At 41.8% G+C, this 17,390-nt stretch overlaps 1 protein-coding gene across 2 annotated transcripts in view; it reads right to left on the reverse strand.

Moving 5' to 3' along the window:
- Window positions 1–4,473: 4,473 nt before the first annotated feature.
- Window positions 4,474–17,390, reverse strand: part of TRPM3 (transient receptor potential cation channel subfamily M member 3) — a 315,268-nt gene continuing 302,351 nt past the window's right edge. For both annotated transcript variants that reach the window (XM_056847836.1, XM_056847835.1), the window contains 4 exons: window positions 13,568–13,718; window positions 12,501–12,700; window positions 10,450–10,582; window positions 4,474–5,964 (listed from right to left, as the gene is read on the reverse strand). In XM_056847836.1, coding sequence (XP_056703814.1) covers window positions 4,518–5,964; window positions 10,450–10,582; window positions 12,501–12,700; window positions 13,568–13,718 — 1,931 coding nt within the window. In that variant the 3' untranslated portion in view covers window positions 4,474–4,517. The remainder of the gene's footprint in view (window positions 5,965–10,449; window positions 10,583–12,500; window positions 12,701–13,567; window positions 13,719–17,390) is intronic.

Raw genomic sequence — 17,390 nt, forward strand, 5'->3', positions numbered from 1 at the left:
ATGACAACATGTCACCATCATACTGGATTTTACATGGGATAGAAATATTTCATCATATAGCATTTAGTACATAAAAGAGTTGGGGCATCTGATTATCGAAACCAATTTGTGGCCTCCTAGGTAACCTCATAACAATGGGGCTTTCTTCTTCTTTAGAATGTTAGACTAATGTTTATCTTGTCTTTCAGGTCCCCCCCCCCCCATCCTCATTGGATAAATGAGGCTGTACTCATTTTTCCCTCCCTCACCTAGAAGCTAACCCAGCAGATGGTACAGGATATTAAAATGGGTGTGTATGTGTTGTATTTTACCGTTTCACTCAGCTAAGTGTGGCACCTAGCAGGAGCAGAACAGTCTCTAGTGCTGGAGGAAAAATGAGAACCCATTTCATTAGGGAAAGGCTCCACACTTAGCTGAGCAGAATGGTAGGACACAGCCTGAGGTGTCAAAAGCTATATTCACAGCAACCATTGTAAAAGGTATAATTTTTTAGAAATAACTGGAAACATTTCTGGAAAAAATGTGTTTTATAATCACACAGGTAATTTCAATACATATTTTCTATATCTCCCTACATATTCATAATGACATCTTTTGAAGGAAGAAAAGTAAGGTTGTGCCCACATCTATGTTCCCAAATACAGTTACTCCAGTAGAAAAATACTTCAGTTTACTTCACTGGGGCATGGTTATGATGTAACAACAGACCATGGTTTTGTTGTTACATCAACAAGCATGGGGGATTTTGTGACTCTTGTCCTCCTTTCCTTTCCTGCCCCTACTCTCTTATGCTTAGACTTGCACAGCAAACTATGGTTCATTCTTTTTCCTTCAAAAAAGGACTAAAGCATGAATTGCAATTGGGTTTGGAGGGAAAAGAACAAATCATAGTTTGTTAAATTCAAACAAAGCAACAAACATTGGTTTGTTGCAAAAGATGAATTTAATTTTTGAACTCCCAGATCATGTGTGTCAATTGACCATGTGAATTTTGTAATGTGTGAATTGGCCCTTGACTATGCAAGTGGCAACATGGGCATACTAGCATTAAATATTTTACTAGTATTCTTTACCGTTCAAGTAAACTTGCTATTTGAGAGCATGGATGTGATCACACCCAAAGATTCTTGATTCCTTGTTTTGGGGATTTAAATTTCAGTTTTATTTTAATTCTTTATACAACACATTGGCTTGGAAAGAACATAATTGTAAGGTAATTCTGAATTATCTATCAATATCCCTGGGTATTTTACTTATTTAACAAAGAAGTGAATGACTGAATATTTATGGCTGTTTTTTTTTTTACTAAGGTGTGCGGGGGAGGAAAGGGGTATTAATCTGGAGAGTCAAAAGGTACTGTCCCAGAAATTATAACCAGCAGCCCTCTTTCCCACACTAGTCACTGCGCTGGAAAAAGAGAGCTAGTTAGCTGAACAAAGTCCTTTGCAACTCAACAAAAGTAGTATGACTAACAGCATCATCACGTTGCTACCTAAATATATTTAATGTAGGTCAGTGGCATGACACTGCAGACAAATGGTAAAAATTGAAAGGTATTTTAAGATGCTTTTACGAAAGCTGATGTTTAAGAGTAGTCATGGGCTTGGATCCAGAGAACCACAAATGGAACTATTTATTCAGTCCATTTTTATCTTGCCATTTCTTCAAGGAGCTCAGGATGTCATATATCAGTCACCCACCTCCATTTTATCCTCACCTCAACCCTAGGAGGTAGGTTATGTTGAGAGAGAGTGACTGCCTAAGATCACCCAGTAAGTTTCATGGTGTAGTGGGTATTTCCCAGATCCTAGGCCAATATGTTAACCACTACAGTCACTAAGATAGCTGTCAGAAGCTAAGATCTCAGTCACTACGCTAGCTCTCTTTCCCTTCTTGAAATGCTTTGTAAAGGATAGGAGACTGTTGGAAATAGTGTGCAAGGCAGCAGCAGCGAGAAGCAGAAGATAAACATTGTCCCCTCTTTCAGGTTAGCAAAAGTGCCCTTCCTCTGTGCAATTGAAACAGATTGCCTCTAACACACATTTACATTTTTTATACAGTTCTGGGCTATCCAAAAACACTACTGAGGCAGCATGGGGTTACATTCTAATAATCCAAATGCAATGTAATTCAACAGCTACTGTCAAAACAATGGGAGGTTCTGCTGTCAATAGGGTTGCCAGCTCTAGGTTGGGAAATACCTGGAGATTTTGGGGGTGAAGCCGGAGGGGTTGGGGTTGGGGAGGGGCTTCAATGGGGTATAATGCCATAGAGTCCACCTTCCAAAGCTGCCATTTGCTCCAGGTGAACTGATCTCTGTCACCTGGAGATCAATTGTAATAGCAGGAGATCTCCAGCAATCACCTGGAGGTTGGCAACCCTAACTATCAAGCAAATTAATGTGAAATGACTACAGTGGGCATGAATGTAGCCTTAGAAAATGAATTAAAATGGAAAAGCTTCTGTGAAATAACTTTTTAGTTTAAATCCTAGATATAGTGGCCAAATTTATGCCATTGCACAAGATGCATGTATCTGAATGCTGACTTTTTCTTTAAGCCAACACTGGCAAAAAAAGCATTTGAAATCACAGGAAAAAGGATGTACTTTGGGTGTGATTTAAATGAGGGAAACAGCAGATGAGAAAGGGTTAAGTGACCCCTTTGCTGAAGTAGTTTTTATTAAGTAAAGAAGTCTCAAGGCTGGAACCCACCTTTCTAGATTTAATGTCTACTTAGCTCTGTGAAAGTTGACACATTTGAAGCCATTTATCAAGGAAAATGCATTGCTTTGTCCGTGAGCTTTAACAATCAGTACATCCTAAGTGATTATAACATTGCCTTTCACCCCCATCTTTCATCCCTTGATGAACTAGACAAATGTAGGCACCCAGAGTTGAATGCTTATACTTTATGGTACTTAGTCCTCCAGAAGAGTACTGATACACAAAACATTTTAGAGTGAGATTATTAAAAATGCTAAAAGGAATTTAGCCAACGCCCATTTGAATGCAGATCAATTATCTCAAAGCATATTTTAAAACCCAACTTATATATTAATCAGCAACAAAGCAGAGTGACAGGTATGTATGGTAACTAGCATTTCGCTACTTAATGATTACATTATTTCCTCATATGTGTTTCATAATTAAGGTGTCTTCTTCTGGAGGGCACTGTGATCTCATTGCTGTATCACCCCATGTTGTCAGCAATAATTAACCACCTTTAATCCCAGGGGGTTACTGCAGATTCTGTTAGAGGAGAGGCCTGAGGGAGGGGGTTAGGGAGTGGCTCTTGTGTTCCAGGTAGGGGTTTATTTTCTTGTTATTTTGCCTTTCTGTACAATGGAAGCATATTTTAAAGTAATGGCTTTTGCAGTTATCAGAAATCTTAATTTCACTTTGGTGCTTTAACTAACCTCTAAAAGTCTTTGTTTGGTCAGAAAAGAACATCATTCAACATCTCCAGTTATTCTGCGCTCATCCATGATCTTACCACGTGATAAGCTTCCATACAGTACTATAATTATTGAAATGTTGTTACAACCAGGCCTTAACAAGAAATAATGGCAGCTCAATGGTGGAAAAATTAGAACAACATGGCAATGACTCCCTCCTTCCAAGTCACAATGAATGCAAATACAGGAATAACAATACGGAAGTGTTGCTCAGAACAATATGAGCATGGAAACAGTCCTGCTCTTATTTTCACCAATTTAGCACAAAGTTTGACAAGATTTCATGAAATACTTTCTAAACTGAGTACAAGTGATGATTAAAAAAATAAATATTTACTGTTCCACTTAATTACATTCAACCTGAGCTTGCTCAACTGTGCTAAAATGCCTGTTTAATACAGGAAATTATGTGACTATTAATAATAGAAATTTTTCCCTTTCCTCATGCTGCTTTATAAAAGGCATTTCTTTTCTTCCCTTCTTGAAAATATAAAGATTTGTGGCACAAGCAATTAATACAAAAAAGAGACAGGTGAACTCTGGGTGATTGGTAACTTGTTCCACTTTACATTGATCAGACAGAAATATAGGGATGTGAAAAGACTTGGGGACTTTAAGGTTGGATTTGCTTTTGGTTCATATAGAATAGTACAAAGATGCCCTTAATCAGCCATCCCAATGATGGTTCTGGTGTAAAAGTCAACATAATCAAAATGAAAACATTACCCTCTTAGTTTGTATGTTTTGTTTTTCTTCGTTTAACCAATATATTCCTTTTTTGACAGGCAGATTTCTGAAATTATTCACCCATTTATGCATGATGTCATAAAGGTTTTTAAAAATAATGTCTTTGTAATCCCCCCTCCCCATTAAGTGCAAATGTCAATTAGGTCAAGATATACAACCTCAGTGCTTGGCACTGAGATTACCAAAGTGCTAACTTGACTGGTGGCAGATGCCAGCTGTTGCTGACGTATTACGGTCTGAGGTTACATCAAGGAAATGAACTGGACAGCAGACAAAATTCTCAGGCAATTCTTCTTGTTACACATCTGTTACCCCTAACTGTGCTTGCTCTCAAAACTATGGAAGGCGCCTGTTCTAGAGAGTCTTCTCATAGACAAGGTGTCTCCCCTGTTCTCTGGTTTGGATGACTTGCTCCTCTGGAATGTATTTCGGAGGCTTGTGGCATTGCGCTGCCTATCGAGTCTGTCACTGATGGAGTAGCTTTTCCTTGCGTGTGCATACAACAAGTTGGATTCATCTGCAGAGTAACTGTTGGCCCGCTCTATTTTTGGAAGTGGTATATTATTGGACAATGTTCTTGATGTATTGCTACTATCTTGAGGAGACAAAGAAACCACTCTTTTGTCTTTGGTTTCAGTATCCTCATTATCAGAGCTTGGGTGACTTAGTTCTGCTTCTCTCTCTGGGTGACAGCATCCTAAGTCATCTATTTTGTCTCCATGAATTCCAGGGAAGCTGGACCTTTCTGAGATGGTTTGAGGAGCACTGACACACCTGGTATCTATGCAGTCTGTAATGCTTGTGTACTCGGCTGTTTTAACTGGCACTCCAAGGCTGCTAAAGTAGCTTCTAGAAGGAGAGAACATGAAACTCTGAGATTTGACGATAGGTGGTTCCTCCAGAAGAAACGGAGAAGTAGCCAGGTATCGGCTGCTTTTAGATCGCTCTAAGGCATGATACAGGGGAGGGTCAGAGTCCCAGGGATTTTGAGTGTCTGTGATTTGTGAATAGTCTGAAGAAAAAACTCTTGTTTCCATCAAAGAGGGGTCTTCAGAATCAATACTCCTTCCTGAAATTTTGTCACCAGGAGTTCCGCTTACATAGGCGCTACTTGAGAGAACACTAGAAGCTATCTGGGCTTGGAGAGCTGGGTCTCCAGTTCCAAGTATGTTCATTGAACTGTCTAGCGGTTCTAAAGACTGCAGTTCATCCATGGCAGAGACATAAATGTCTATGCAGGAGGAAGGCCTTCTGGAGTCTGGGGCAATTGATAGAGTGCTCGTAGGCACTAAAGGTACTTTTTGCTCTTTTGACACTGAGTGAGAACTACTAGCACGATGGAGGCTCACTGTCCTTTCTTTAAAAATACTTTCAAACTTTTCCAACCCGCCCTTGTCCTTCATGTTCACTGCATAGAAGGAGTGACTTCGTAAGCGGGGCATTACTGTTGGAGAGGTTGGTGACATAGACTCTTCTCCAGGGGGATCAATACTTTCTTGAAGTTTATACGCGTTCCCTTCCTGGCTGTTAAAGCTGCTCTGTCTGACAATGTAGGCTGTGTCAGTACAGTCAGAGGATGTTCGAGATCGTATCTTAGTGGTTTCTCCTCTGTCCAAGCCAGTCAACTTGTCTAATGCTGTAGCCATTCGCCCTATCATATCTTCCAACTGAGCAAGCCGAATGTCTACAGTCTGAAGAGAAGCCTTCATGCAGTGCTCTCGTTCATTCACTTCTTCCAATCTCATAGCCATATTTTCCACCCTGGAAGAGAGAAAGAGAGAGAAAGAGAAAGCGAGAGAGAGAGAGAGAAAGCGAGAGAGAGAGAGAGAGAGAGAGGTTACTTTTGAACAGGACAAACATATTTGTCTAATTTATCAATGGTCAGGCCTTATAGCCCTGATCCCAGCATGGTGCCCATATTTCCTGTGGCTATCTCTAATCTTACTGATAAAATCCAAAAGGTTTAAAATGGAACAGGAAAACAAAACAAAACAGGGAGTTTTGGGGCACTCCCAGCTAGCAGATTGACAAGCAAATGTGGGGTTCATCTCAGGCAGGGATGTAACAGCTGTGTGCTCTTGGTTTAGCCATATGTTTAGACTGTTTTATGACTCTGGGACTGTTCCCACACACTATATTTTCTGCACATCTGCCCCTTTCAATCTTTGTGCTTTGTTCATGTATCCAGACTTATCTTGGCTGCTTTTTCTGCAAGAGCGGGGAAAGTGGAGGGATCCCTCACTTTTTCTGGATGTGCTTTTGCCATGAAAACCCCCAAAAGGGGTGACCGTAAGTCGGCTGCGACTTGATGGCACTTTACACACACATGTGTTTGGTAAGGTTGTCTTAGAGTGCATTCCTGAGTGGAATGCCTGTGCCGGGCTTAGGAGGCAACGCAGCTGCGCTGCCTCCAAAGGAGGTTTCAGCAACGGTGAAACCTCCTCCAGGCACAAAAAATCCATGCAACCCTCATAGGCTTGTGTGGGAGACTCTCGGCAAAAAAAAGGGGGGTGTTCCTGGGCCAAAATGGCTTAGGAGGCCACCTGACGGTGCCCCTGCCCCCAGCCCGTCACCGTATTGCCCCAGGAACGCCTCCCGGGACACCATTACACCCCAGGGATGCCTCCCGGGACACCGTTATGCCCCGGGAATGCCTCCTGGGATGCCACCTCGGCCTTTGCTGGCGTTCGGACGCTGGCGGAAGGCTCTGTCAGCGCCCCGGCCCAGGGCTGTTGCAGCAGTGGCTGGCGACCGGCATCCGGGTCTTCCTGCCGGCGTTGGGGCCACTAACGCCGGCATAACTTGCCCGTACTCTGGCACGGGGGGGGGGTGTATGCTGGCACGGGGGGCCTGTACTCCGGCGCAGCCTCTGCTGGGCCTCCTAAAGGACTTTCGACCTGGACGCCGGTGCTTCTCAGGAATGCACTGATAGTTCAGACTGATCATAAGCCATTAGAGGTGATTTTTAAAAAGCCAATTGGTGGTGCTCCTGCTCATTTACAGCGTATGCTGCTGCACCTTCAGAGATATCAACTTAATGTAGTGTATACCCCAGGAAAGTATATGTATATTGCTGATACATTATCTCAGGCCACTGTGGATGCTCCTGTAAGTGATGAACAATCAGTAGAAGATGAGAGAGTGATACATAAACTGAGTACAATAGCTATGCATCCACAAGGATTAGCTACTATACAGGAAGTCAGAATAAGATTGTCAACTTCAAGCGGTACTAGCCCTTATAAATCAAGGATGGCCCCAGTATTTGAGAGATGTCCCTCCTGCAGCAAAGCCATTTTGGTCTGTGAAGGTTTCTTTGTGTTATGAAGATGGTATTCTTTATGTGGGTGAAAGAGTAGTTATTCCTTTGTCCCAAAGGTGAAACATGCTTTCTCAGCTTCATGATTTGCATCAGGGTATGCAGAGAACTAAGGCTAGGGCAAGAGGGTTAATGTATTGGCCTGGTATGAGTAATTGAAACAGTGGTTGGAAACTGTTCTCTGTGTGTGTGTCTTGCACCTAAAAATCAGAAGGAGCCACTTACACCACATGAAATTCCTGAATTACCATGGGAAAAGGTGGGTGTAGATATTTTTGAATATGGCTCCTCCCCATTTCTTGTGGTAGATTATTTTTCAAAGTACCCAGAAATATTGAGCTTTCCTGATAAGACTGCAAGAAGCATGACTGCTAAACTTAAGGGTGCATTTGCTCAGCATGGCATTCCCAAGATGGTTGTCAGTGACAATATGCCTTTTGCTAGTCAAGAGTTTAGGCAGTTTGCTCATGATTGGGGGTCAGAACAATGTTTTAGTAGCCCAGGGTACCCACAATCAAATGGGATGGTTGAAATAGCAATTCGTTCCATAAAACAGCTCCTTAAGAAGGCAGAAGATGCACAGGGGGATCCACATATGGCACTGCTGGAATATCGTAATACCTCCATTACTGGAATGTTGTATACACCAGCACAGATGCTGATGGGCAGAATGTTCAGAAACTGCCAGTAACCACTGCTTTATTGAGCCCTAGAAAACTAGTGGGGTGCAAGAAGATCTTCAAAGAGTTCAGCATAGGCAAAAATACTTTTATGATTGGACAGCAAAACCTCTTAAGCCTTTACAACCAGGAGATTCAGTATGGGTAGAGTTCAACGAAGGTTGGCATCCTGCGACTGTAACAGAAAAGTGTGATCAGCCCCATACACATTGAGTGGTGACTCCAGATGGGCGTGTTTATCGCCACAGTAGGCGTAACTTAAGGTAACACCGTAGGGAGTTAGGAAATGGTGAGTCTGGGGTCTTAGGGCAGGATGCGTCTATGAGTAAATAAGCATTGTGGTGAGCACAATAAAATGTCTAGTGGGAATGCGGAAGAGACTAATCAGGGCAATAATGTACATTGCAAGACATGTGTTCTGCAAGATGAAGAAAGGTTCCCAGATATATAACATCTCTTGGAAGACCTGTCTTTTTGCCAGAGAGATACACACCTTGATGATTATAATATTTGTATAACGTATGTATTTTTAAAATTTATTTATTTATTTATTGTAAACAGGAGATGTGATGTAATGTCTCTTTAAGTAGAGGCCATCTCTAAGAAACCCTGTACAGTATTTATTATCTTAATGATTTCTCGGCACTTAGCTGTTATCGTCGTTTGCTGGCTGATTCCGTTTGGTGTTGAGGCTTTCAGAGATACCAATAAAGTAAGTTCTTTTCTTTATGGGATGCATGACTACTTCTGTGAATATCTTCGAGGATTTTATTTGAGGTCAGGACATTACAGTTATAGCATTTCACAAGCACACATACCAGTTTGCCTCTTGACTTTTCCAATGTATTTTACCTGTAGTTTACTCGATAGTTGGGTAGAATCAAATATTAATATATTATATTTACAGTATCTAAAGAAATGAGCAGTGACTCACGAAAGCTCATACCTTGCCAGAAATTTTGTTAGTTTTTAAGGTGCTACTGGACTATTGCTTTTTTCTATATTTACAGTGTTTGTCCTTATTGGGTAATGTATCGTATTTATCAACATGCTCTGTTTCCTGTTGCAGTCTGTATTGCTTTGTGGTAATGAAGATTATTTGTGTGCAACCTGTAATTTTATTGCTCAGAACTCTTGCCAGTGTGTGTGTGTGGACATGTACACATTAGATGCATTATTGTTGTTTAGGGTTGCCAAACCAAGTCTGGCTAATGGTTTGAAGGCTGAGGGCGGGGACATGGAGGGATGTGTGTGACATCAGTGATATCACAAATGTTTCCACATTACTTCTTGATAAAACCTGGAAGTGACAGGGTAGCTCTAGGAATTGCTGGAAACTCTAGGGTAGAATTCCTAGAGCTGCCCTATGTCACATCCAGATTTTACCCAGAAGTGTTATAGCAACATCAGCATCTTCACTGTTTTTTATTTTATTTTTGGAGAGGTGAAGGGAAACAGGGCTTGTCAATAGGAAGCCTCCGACTATAGTGGGAGGCCTGACAAGCCTATGGTCACTTACAGTGTGTTGTTGTTGTTCCCAACACTATTAAAGAGGAGATTCCATTGATTCTGTTACTTTTTAAAATTGTTTTATCATCTTAGAAAGAGATCTATATGATACAGGATTTGACATATGCACTTGTATGTATGTTATACAGGTTTTACTAAAAATCACTGGTGGACTGCCATCATATAATTCAAAACCCAATGCAAGAAAATAATAAACACATATACATAGAACTCTGCAAAGTGGGGGTATAAATGCATATGTATGTGCATAAACACTGTGGAAAATATTGTTAATTTTGTAGCTAAAATACATCCAAAATCTTTATCTTGCCCTGCAAATCTTCACAGCATGACAAAACTGCCATTAGGAGGAAGAATTACTATCTTTGAAAACCTCAACAGCATCCCTACTTGTGATCCAAAAAGAGGAGTCAGAAAGTAAAACAGTGACAATCCCATAGTACATAAGAGTGTTAAAACATCTCTTTTCAATGGATTATACCATAGGACATTTATTTGGAAGACTGGATTGTAAAAATGAACATCCATTTTCAGCAGAAATAATTTGTTGGGAACTTTCAGAAATTCTTTACCTGATTTTCATAAATGCAAGTTTTATTGCAATGCATTAAAGTGAAATAAATGCATTAAAAAGATTTTTCTTTTCCAATTAATAGGAAATGCTAAGAAGCATAAATGACAAACTATACCCTTTATAGAAAATAAAAAGCAAAGTACCTTTCAGATGTAACACGGATTCTTTCATCATTGGAAGAATTGAATCTATCCTCTTTCTCTCTGAAATATTCTTCTATGCACTGCTCCTCAAAGTCATGAACTTTCTTCAGTTCATCATCTGTTATAAAAAGTTCTGTACAAGGCATAGGAGGCAATGACCATTTGTTTTAAAAAACTAAATATATTAACTCTAAGGCTTCACAATGTGCTGGCAACCTTGATTTTTTAAAATTTCAGTAATTTTCAAACCTCAAACAAGCTTTATACATGAAATTGTGGTTTACAGAGTAATGTCAGACTCTGCAAGGCAGCATTATATCTGCAGAGTTGGGTAATACGAGCGGGGGACCTACAAAATTCACAGGATAGGAAAACACCACCCTTTCATACCAGTCTCTGCCTTCTCTCTCTTTTGAGGCCCTTCCCTCTGTTTTCCTCTATTTTTTCTAGCCCTTGACCCAGGCCTCTACTCTCTTTCTTTGCAGTCTTTTTTCTACCCTCCCCTCTGTTTCTCCTCCACATTTTTTATGCTTCCTTTTTTTGCCCTTACCTGGATGGCCCAGGTTAGCCTGATCTTATTGGCTGTTGGAAGCTAAGCACGGTCAGTCCTGGTTAGTAGTTGGTTGGGAAACCACAAAAGAAGTCCAGGTTTGCTACATGGGCAGCCCAATCCTGAAGGAAGGGGGAGATTCGCGGCAGCCAGGAGTGGCGCTCCCCGCCGCCTCCCCAGAGGCTTCCCAGCTCCCAAAAAGGGAGTTTTAGGTATTTAAAAATCAAAACGGCGGAAAATCCCCCATTGCCCCCACAGTGGGGCTGCACCACCAGCAAAGGTGGCACAGCACCGCCGCAGCGCAAGGGAGCCTTCCCAGGGCAAAAGGGGTGAGGAAGCTGCCTAATGGCAGCTCCTCCTCCCCCAGAACACCCTTGGAACAAGCCCCCATGCTGGTGCGGCTGCACTGGTGGCAGGGGCAGGCGGCACCCGGATGCTGAAATGTTTGCCTCCGCACCAGTGTAGTTGCCGCCTTATTCCATGATAAGGTGGCCCCTATGCCAGCACGGGGTCACAACAGCTCCTAAGGAGCTTTGCCCCCCTTTATGAATGGGCTCAAAGGGAGGCAATTGCAAACCACTTGTGTGCATTACTTGCCTTGAAAACCCTATGGGGCTGTCAAAAATCGGCTGTGACTTGATGGCACTTTCTACCACCACCTCTGTTGCCCCCAGTTTCTTCCCCATTTATTTCCTCAGGCTTTTCTCTTTTGACCATGTTTTTACTTTCTCTTTCTTTGCAGCCTTTTTCTTGCCCATTCATCATCCTGATTACAAGACGCTAACTGTGTGGAAAAACATATGTGCAGTTTGAGATGGCTGTGACAGCCATTCCACCAACATAACATAGAAAATGGTCCTTAGAAAACATGGGGTGGTGGGGAAAGATGATGTCTACTTTGCATGTTACACTGGTGGAATGGTGTCTCTCCACATGGTTAGCAGCTTGGGTGCATAGTACTCCTCAGCATTAATCCTTTGTCACTTCCTTCCTCCACTCTACTCTCAAGGGTCCTTGGGTGTGTGTTAAGTACCGTCAAGTTCAACTCATGGCAGCCCTATGAATCAATGACCTCCAAAATGTCCTCTCCTTAACAGCCTTGCTCAGATGCTGCAAACTGAGGGCCATGGCTTCCTTTATAGAGTCAATCCATCTCTTGTTGGGTCTTCCTCTTTTCCTGCTGTCTTCAGCTTTTCCTAGCATTATTGTCTTTTCCAGTGAGTCTTGTCTTCTAATAATGTGACCAAAATACTATAGCCTCAATTTAGTCATTTTAGATTCTAGGGACAGTTCAGGCTGCATTTGATCTAGAACCCACTAATTTGTCTTTTTGGCAGTGCACAGTATCCATAAAACTCTCTTTAGTGATACTTTGGCCTCTTATGCCAGTGCCCTAGCTATGATCCTTAGATGGTCTCTGAACTTAGAGATAACACAGTAAATCTGAACAAGTCTCCCTCACTTTTACAGATCTGCAAAGGAGAAACTGAATGAAACTTACTTAAGCCATAATCTGCCTCATCTGGGTCACTTTCATGTTTTCGCCACCTGCAGCATATATGTTGACATATCATAGTCATGTGACTGAAGATGATCAGAGGAGGGGGTAAGACTGGTCTTTCATGGAATGTCATAATAAGCTGATACCTCTGAAACTTCCATACTTGGTTTGATATAGATTTAACTTCGAAAAATGTGTTGCTAAAACAAGAAAAGAAGAAGAAATTGATCTCTGATAAGCAGCCGGATCTTCTGAGCTTTCATAGGCAGGGCCAGGGCAGTTCCACACAGTGGGCTGGCTACTAACTTAAGGTTCCTATGACCAAGCAGAACTTTTCTGCCCCCCTCTTCCCACTGATGCCCACAAAATGCTGCTCCTGGGGGACAGGGGACCCTGAGGATTATAAGGGGGGCTGTAGTGGGAAGGGAGAATCCATGGCAATTGCCAATTTAGTCTGGATCTGGAAACAAACTGAGTGTATACCAAACCTGGAGCTATAGCCAATACTGGCTGTCTGATGAAAGTACCCATCTAAAACAGGCATTTTCAAACACCCAGCCACATTCAGGTATTACAGTTTTAATTTTATACTTCAAAAATCTTATGGGTAGTAGTATATCTAAAAAAATGTAATATTTGGTCATCAGAATAGGGCATAAGAACTAAAAACACAATAATAAAAGTATTCTTAAAGTTTCTCAAGTACAATTCCTATACAATGTATATACATTATTTTTGTCAACTCTGACTGGGTTCTGAAATTGCAATGTAAGGAAGGAGCAGTTGTCTTTCCTTTGCTGCCAGTGTAACCTGAGATCCCCGAGCACCTAGGAGAACCCATGCAGTGGCTTTTCCAAACACCAGCACCACCTCTTTGTATAAAACAGAGATTATCCCAGCACGGTAAGGAATGGTCACACAGACTGCCTGTACGGGCTGAGATTTATCCTGTTATTTCAGTGGCATGGAAAAGAGTGGCATTGCACATTCAATACTATTTTGCACAATGGTTACTATAAGTCGCTGAAAGTTCAAAAAAGCCATATATACAGGGCTGTGAAACTCACTTAAAGACAGCAATGAGTAAGTTCACCAGAAGGATGTTTGCAACCAAGAGGTAGCAAGCCATGATGGCAGGAACGATCCAATGTCCTGTTTTACAGGGTGGCAGCTGGATTATTTTACCATCCTCTCTTGTTTCATTTTGACCACAAGGAGCTGAGAAGAAACAGGAAAGAAGAGGAATGAAAATGAATCGTAATTTTCAAAACCTTTAACCAAAGTTAGTAAATATTTAAAAACACATCTTTTTTACAAAAACTTACACACCACTGGAGACGATTTCACAGATCCCATCCCTTTACTGTGGAAGATTTGATTACAGAATCAATTACTTTGAAAATTTATCACAGAATACCTATGCCTCTGACTTTTGAAACTTTTTATTCAAGTAGATTTTTTAAGAGAAACAAGAAATTTTCATAATTATTTACTTAAATTGCAGCTATCTGTCTTTCTAATTCTTCCTAGATTTTTTATTATATTCTCCATAAGTCTGCTTGGTAATTGTGAACATGAACATACAGCACTTGAAAAAATTATTTGCTACTGAACACACAAACATGGCCTTTTGCTAACAATTAGATTGGGCAGTAATAATCTGCAAACGACAAGAACAAGATATACCAGTGAAATATGCAGGAATAAAGGTATGCAGAAGCCTAATTAAGCTGCTGGATTTCCCCCCATAATGGCTCATTATTTTTGACATCATTCTTAGAAACAAAGTTGTGCGGGGGCAGGGGGAGACAAACAAAAGCAACTACTGAAAGTCTCTGGCATGTGTTTGGTAGACCACATAGCTGACAGATGGTTTGATTTTGGATTATTGCCATTTATTTTGAAGTGAGAAATGGGGAAAAGGTATGCAGTTCTCTGACTCACTGCTACATTTTAGCAAACTACCCCCACCTCTCATTTAGGTGTGATCCTCACTTGGGAGAAGGCAACTCTTTGCCGGTGGTTGTTGTAACAGCTCTGTAGCCAAATGGTTGCCATCTCCCGAACGGTATTAACCAAAGAGACACGTGTAACCGCCATCCCCAGGTGGGAGTCAAGCCCAGACGCTATGGACAGAGGCTCCCATACACTTGAGCGAAACAGACAAGGGAGAGCCAGAGGGAATCAATTTTCTCTGTGCCCAGATCGTGTCTCCAGCTGCAGCCATTTTGCAAAGAACGACAAGACATGCCCGCAGCGCTCCCACCCCTCCATCTGCATGATTGATGGCTCATCGGAAACCTCCGAGATAACAGCGGCAGAAGATTGCACCTCCGGCGTCAAACGAATGAGTCACCCTGGCACAGCTCTGCAAATCTTTGTCTTGGACCAGATAATCCCATCTACCCGCATCTCCCAACTCTCCCGGAATGTGCTTAGTCAATGGTTTAGGTTTAGCTTGTCTAAATTGCCCATTGCCCCACCTCTCAGCCGACCATCAAGATCTTTGTTCACACAGGGAACCACGAGGGGGTAATCGCATCAACCCCCACCCCAGAAAGGGTATAACTGGGGACGCCAGAATACATGCTCTCTCTCTCCTTTTTTCATACCTACTGTTACTCTGTCGGTTTGGGTAAGCGCTGCCTGGCCACACACCCCTCCCGCCTTGCTGGTCAAGTCACAGGAACCCCCTGCCCCCTCCTCTCTTTGTCTCTGCCACACAGAACCCAGGACAACGTCTTCAGGATCAGGTGATTATCACCCCATCTTCAAAGGGACCCTGCCAAATTGGAGAACATTCTGTATCTACTACCTTTACTCTCTAGGCTCTGTGTGTGTGCTGTGAAAGTCTGTTTTGCTTGTGTGCATATATATATAATTAAGTAAAAGTCTTTTTAATGAAGTCCATTGCCTACGCCTTATTTTGGGGGTCACAGGATGGACTCTGGTATATATAGGTTATATCCCGTTTAGTTACGCCTTTGCCAGTTATTAATTTGCTATTCCCCATTTAACCGTCCATAACTGAGCAATTTGGCTAACAGCTCAAGCAATCCACTTCCAGTTATGGAATAACAGAATCATAACACTATGTGCCTAGAAATGACTGAAATCAATGAGGCCAGTGCATTTCTTGATAAGAATACCCCTTCCATCATGCAATCTATATCTGGTTAATGAATAAGGGAATAATTGCTTAACACTTTTAGTACATTCTTAGATGTTTATTTAAAATATTTTCTCTTGACAACTAAGGACCTGAGGCAAGTAACAACAGCAAATATGAAATGCATTTAAACAATGTGATTTAGATCCTGTTACTGTTAGGTAGATTTGTAATTGGTTGACAGATCATACCCAAAGCGTGCTTGTTAATGGTTCCTCATCCACTTGGTGGAGTGCCTCAGGGATCTGTCCTGGGCCCTGTGTTGTTCAATATCTTTATAAATGATTTGGATGAAAGAATAGAGGCAATGCTTATTGAATTTGCAGATGATACTAAATTGGGAGGGGTTGCAAATATGGTAGAAGACAGAGCCAGGATACAGGATGGTCTTGACAGGCTGGAGAATTGGGCTAAAACCAATAAAATGCATTTCAACAGAGATAAATGTAAAGTTCTGCATTTAGATAGGAAAAATAAAAAGCATAATTATAGGATGGGGGAGACTTGTCTCAGCAGTAGTGTGTACGAAAAGGATCTTGGGGTCTTAGCAAACCAAACACTGAACATGAGTTAGCAGTGTGATGCGGTAGCTAAAAAGGCAAATGCAATCTTGGGCTGCATTAACAGAAGTATAGTGTCCAGATCACGCAAAGTGATGGTATCACTTTACTCTGCACTGGTTAGACCTCAACTAGAGTATTGTATTCAATTTTGGGCACCACAATTTAAGAAGGATGTAGACAAGCTGGAACGTGTCCAGAGGAGAGCAACACAGATGGTGAGGGGTCTGGAGACCAAGTCCTATGAGGAAAGGTTGAAGGAGCTGGGTATGTTTAGCCTGAAGAGGAGAAGACTGAGAGGGGATATGATAACCATCTTCAAGTACTTGAAGGGCTTTCCTATAGAGAATGGTGCCGAGTTGTTTTCTGTTGCCCCCGAATGTCGGAACAGAACCAACGGTTTGAAATTAAATCAAAAGAGTTTCCATCTAGACATTAGGAAGAATTTTCTAACAGAGCAGTTCCTCGGTGGAACAGGCTTCCTCGGGAAGTGGGAAGTGCTCCTTCCCTGAAGGTTTTTAAGCAGAGGCTAGATGGCCATCTGTCAGCAATGCTGATTCTATGCCCTTAGACAGATCATGAGAGGGAGAGCATCTTGGCCATCTTCTGAGCATGGAGTAGGGGTCACTGAGGGTGTGTGGGGGAGGTAGTTGTGAATTTCCTGCATTGTGCAGGGCGTTGAACTAGATGACCCTGGTGGTCCTTCCAACTCTATGATTCTGTGATTTAACATTTATAATATCACACCACATCATATAATTGAATAGGTGAGAAAACAGACTTTTGAAACAATGGTATTTTTAAAAACTATGGCTTTGGATCATCCTAATCCTAATTAAAAGAAACTGATTTATAGAGGCAGATGATAGTAAGGGGGAGAGCTACCACATCGAGGCTCAACAAGCCACAGAATAAGGAACACATCAAAGAATTCCCTGATAGGAGTGTTGGGAAACAAGGGACAAGGATCGAGCTCAGATCTCCACATCAGCTTGGTTTACTTTGCATCAGGATGATAGGCATTAAATCTGCTTAGGAAAAAAGATTCTTTGCTGATTTTGCAAGAGCAAAGAAGGCAAGCAGCCAATAAGCTACAGTGGGTAAAAGAGAGCATAGGTCTACACAATGTCACATCTTAGCACTACAGTAAAGTTTCCTTTC

This window comes from Euleptes europaea, chromosome 4 (assembly GCF_029931775.1).
Source record: "Euleptes europaea isolate rEulEur1 chromosome 4, rEulEur1.hap1, whole genome shotgun sequence".
NCBI classification, from domain to species: Eukaryota; Metazoa; Chordata; class Lepidosauria; order Squamata; family Sphaerodactylidae; genus Euleptes; species Euleptes europaea.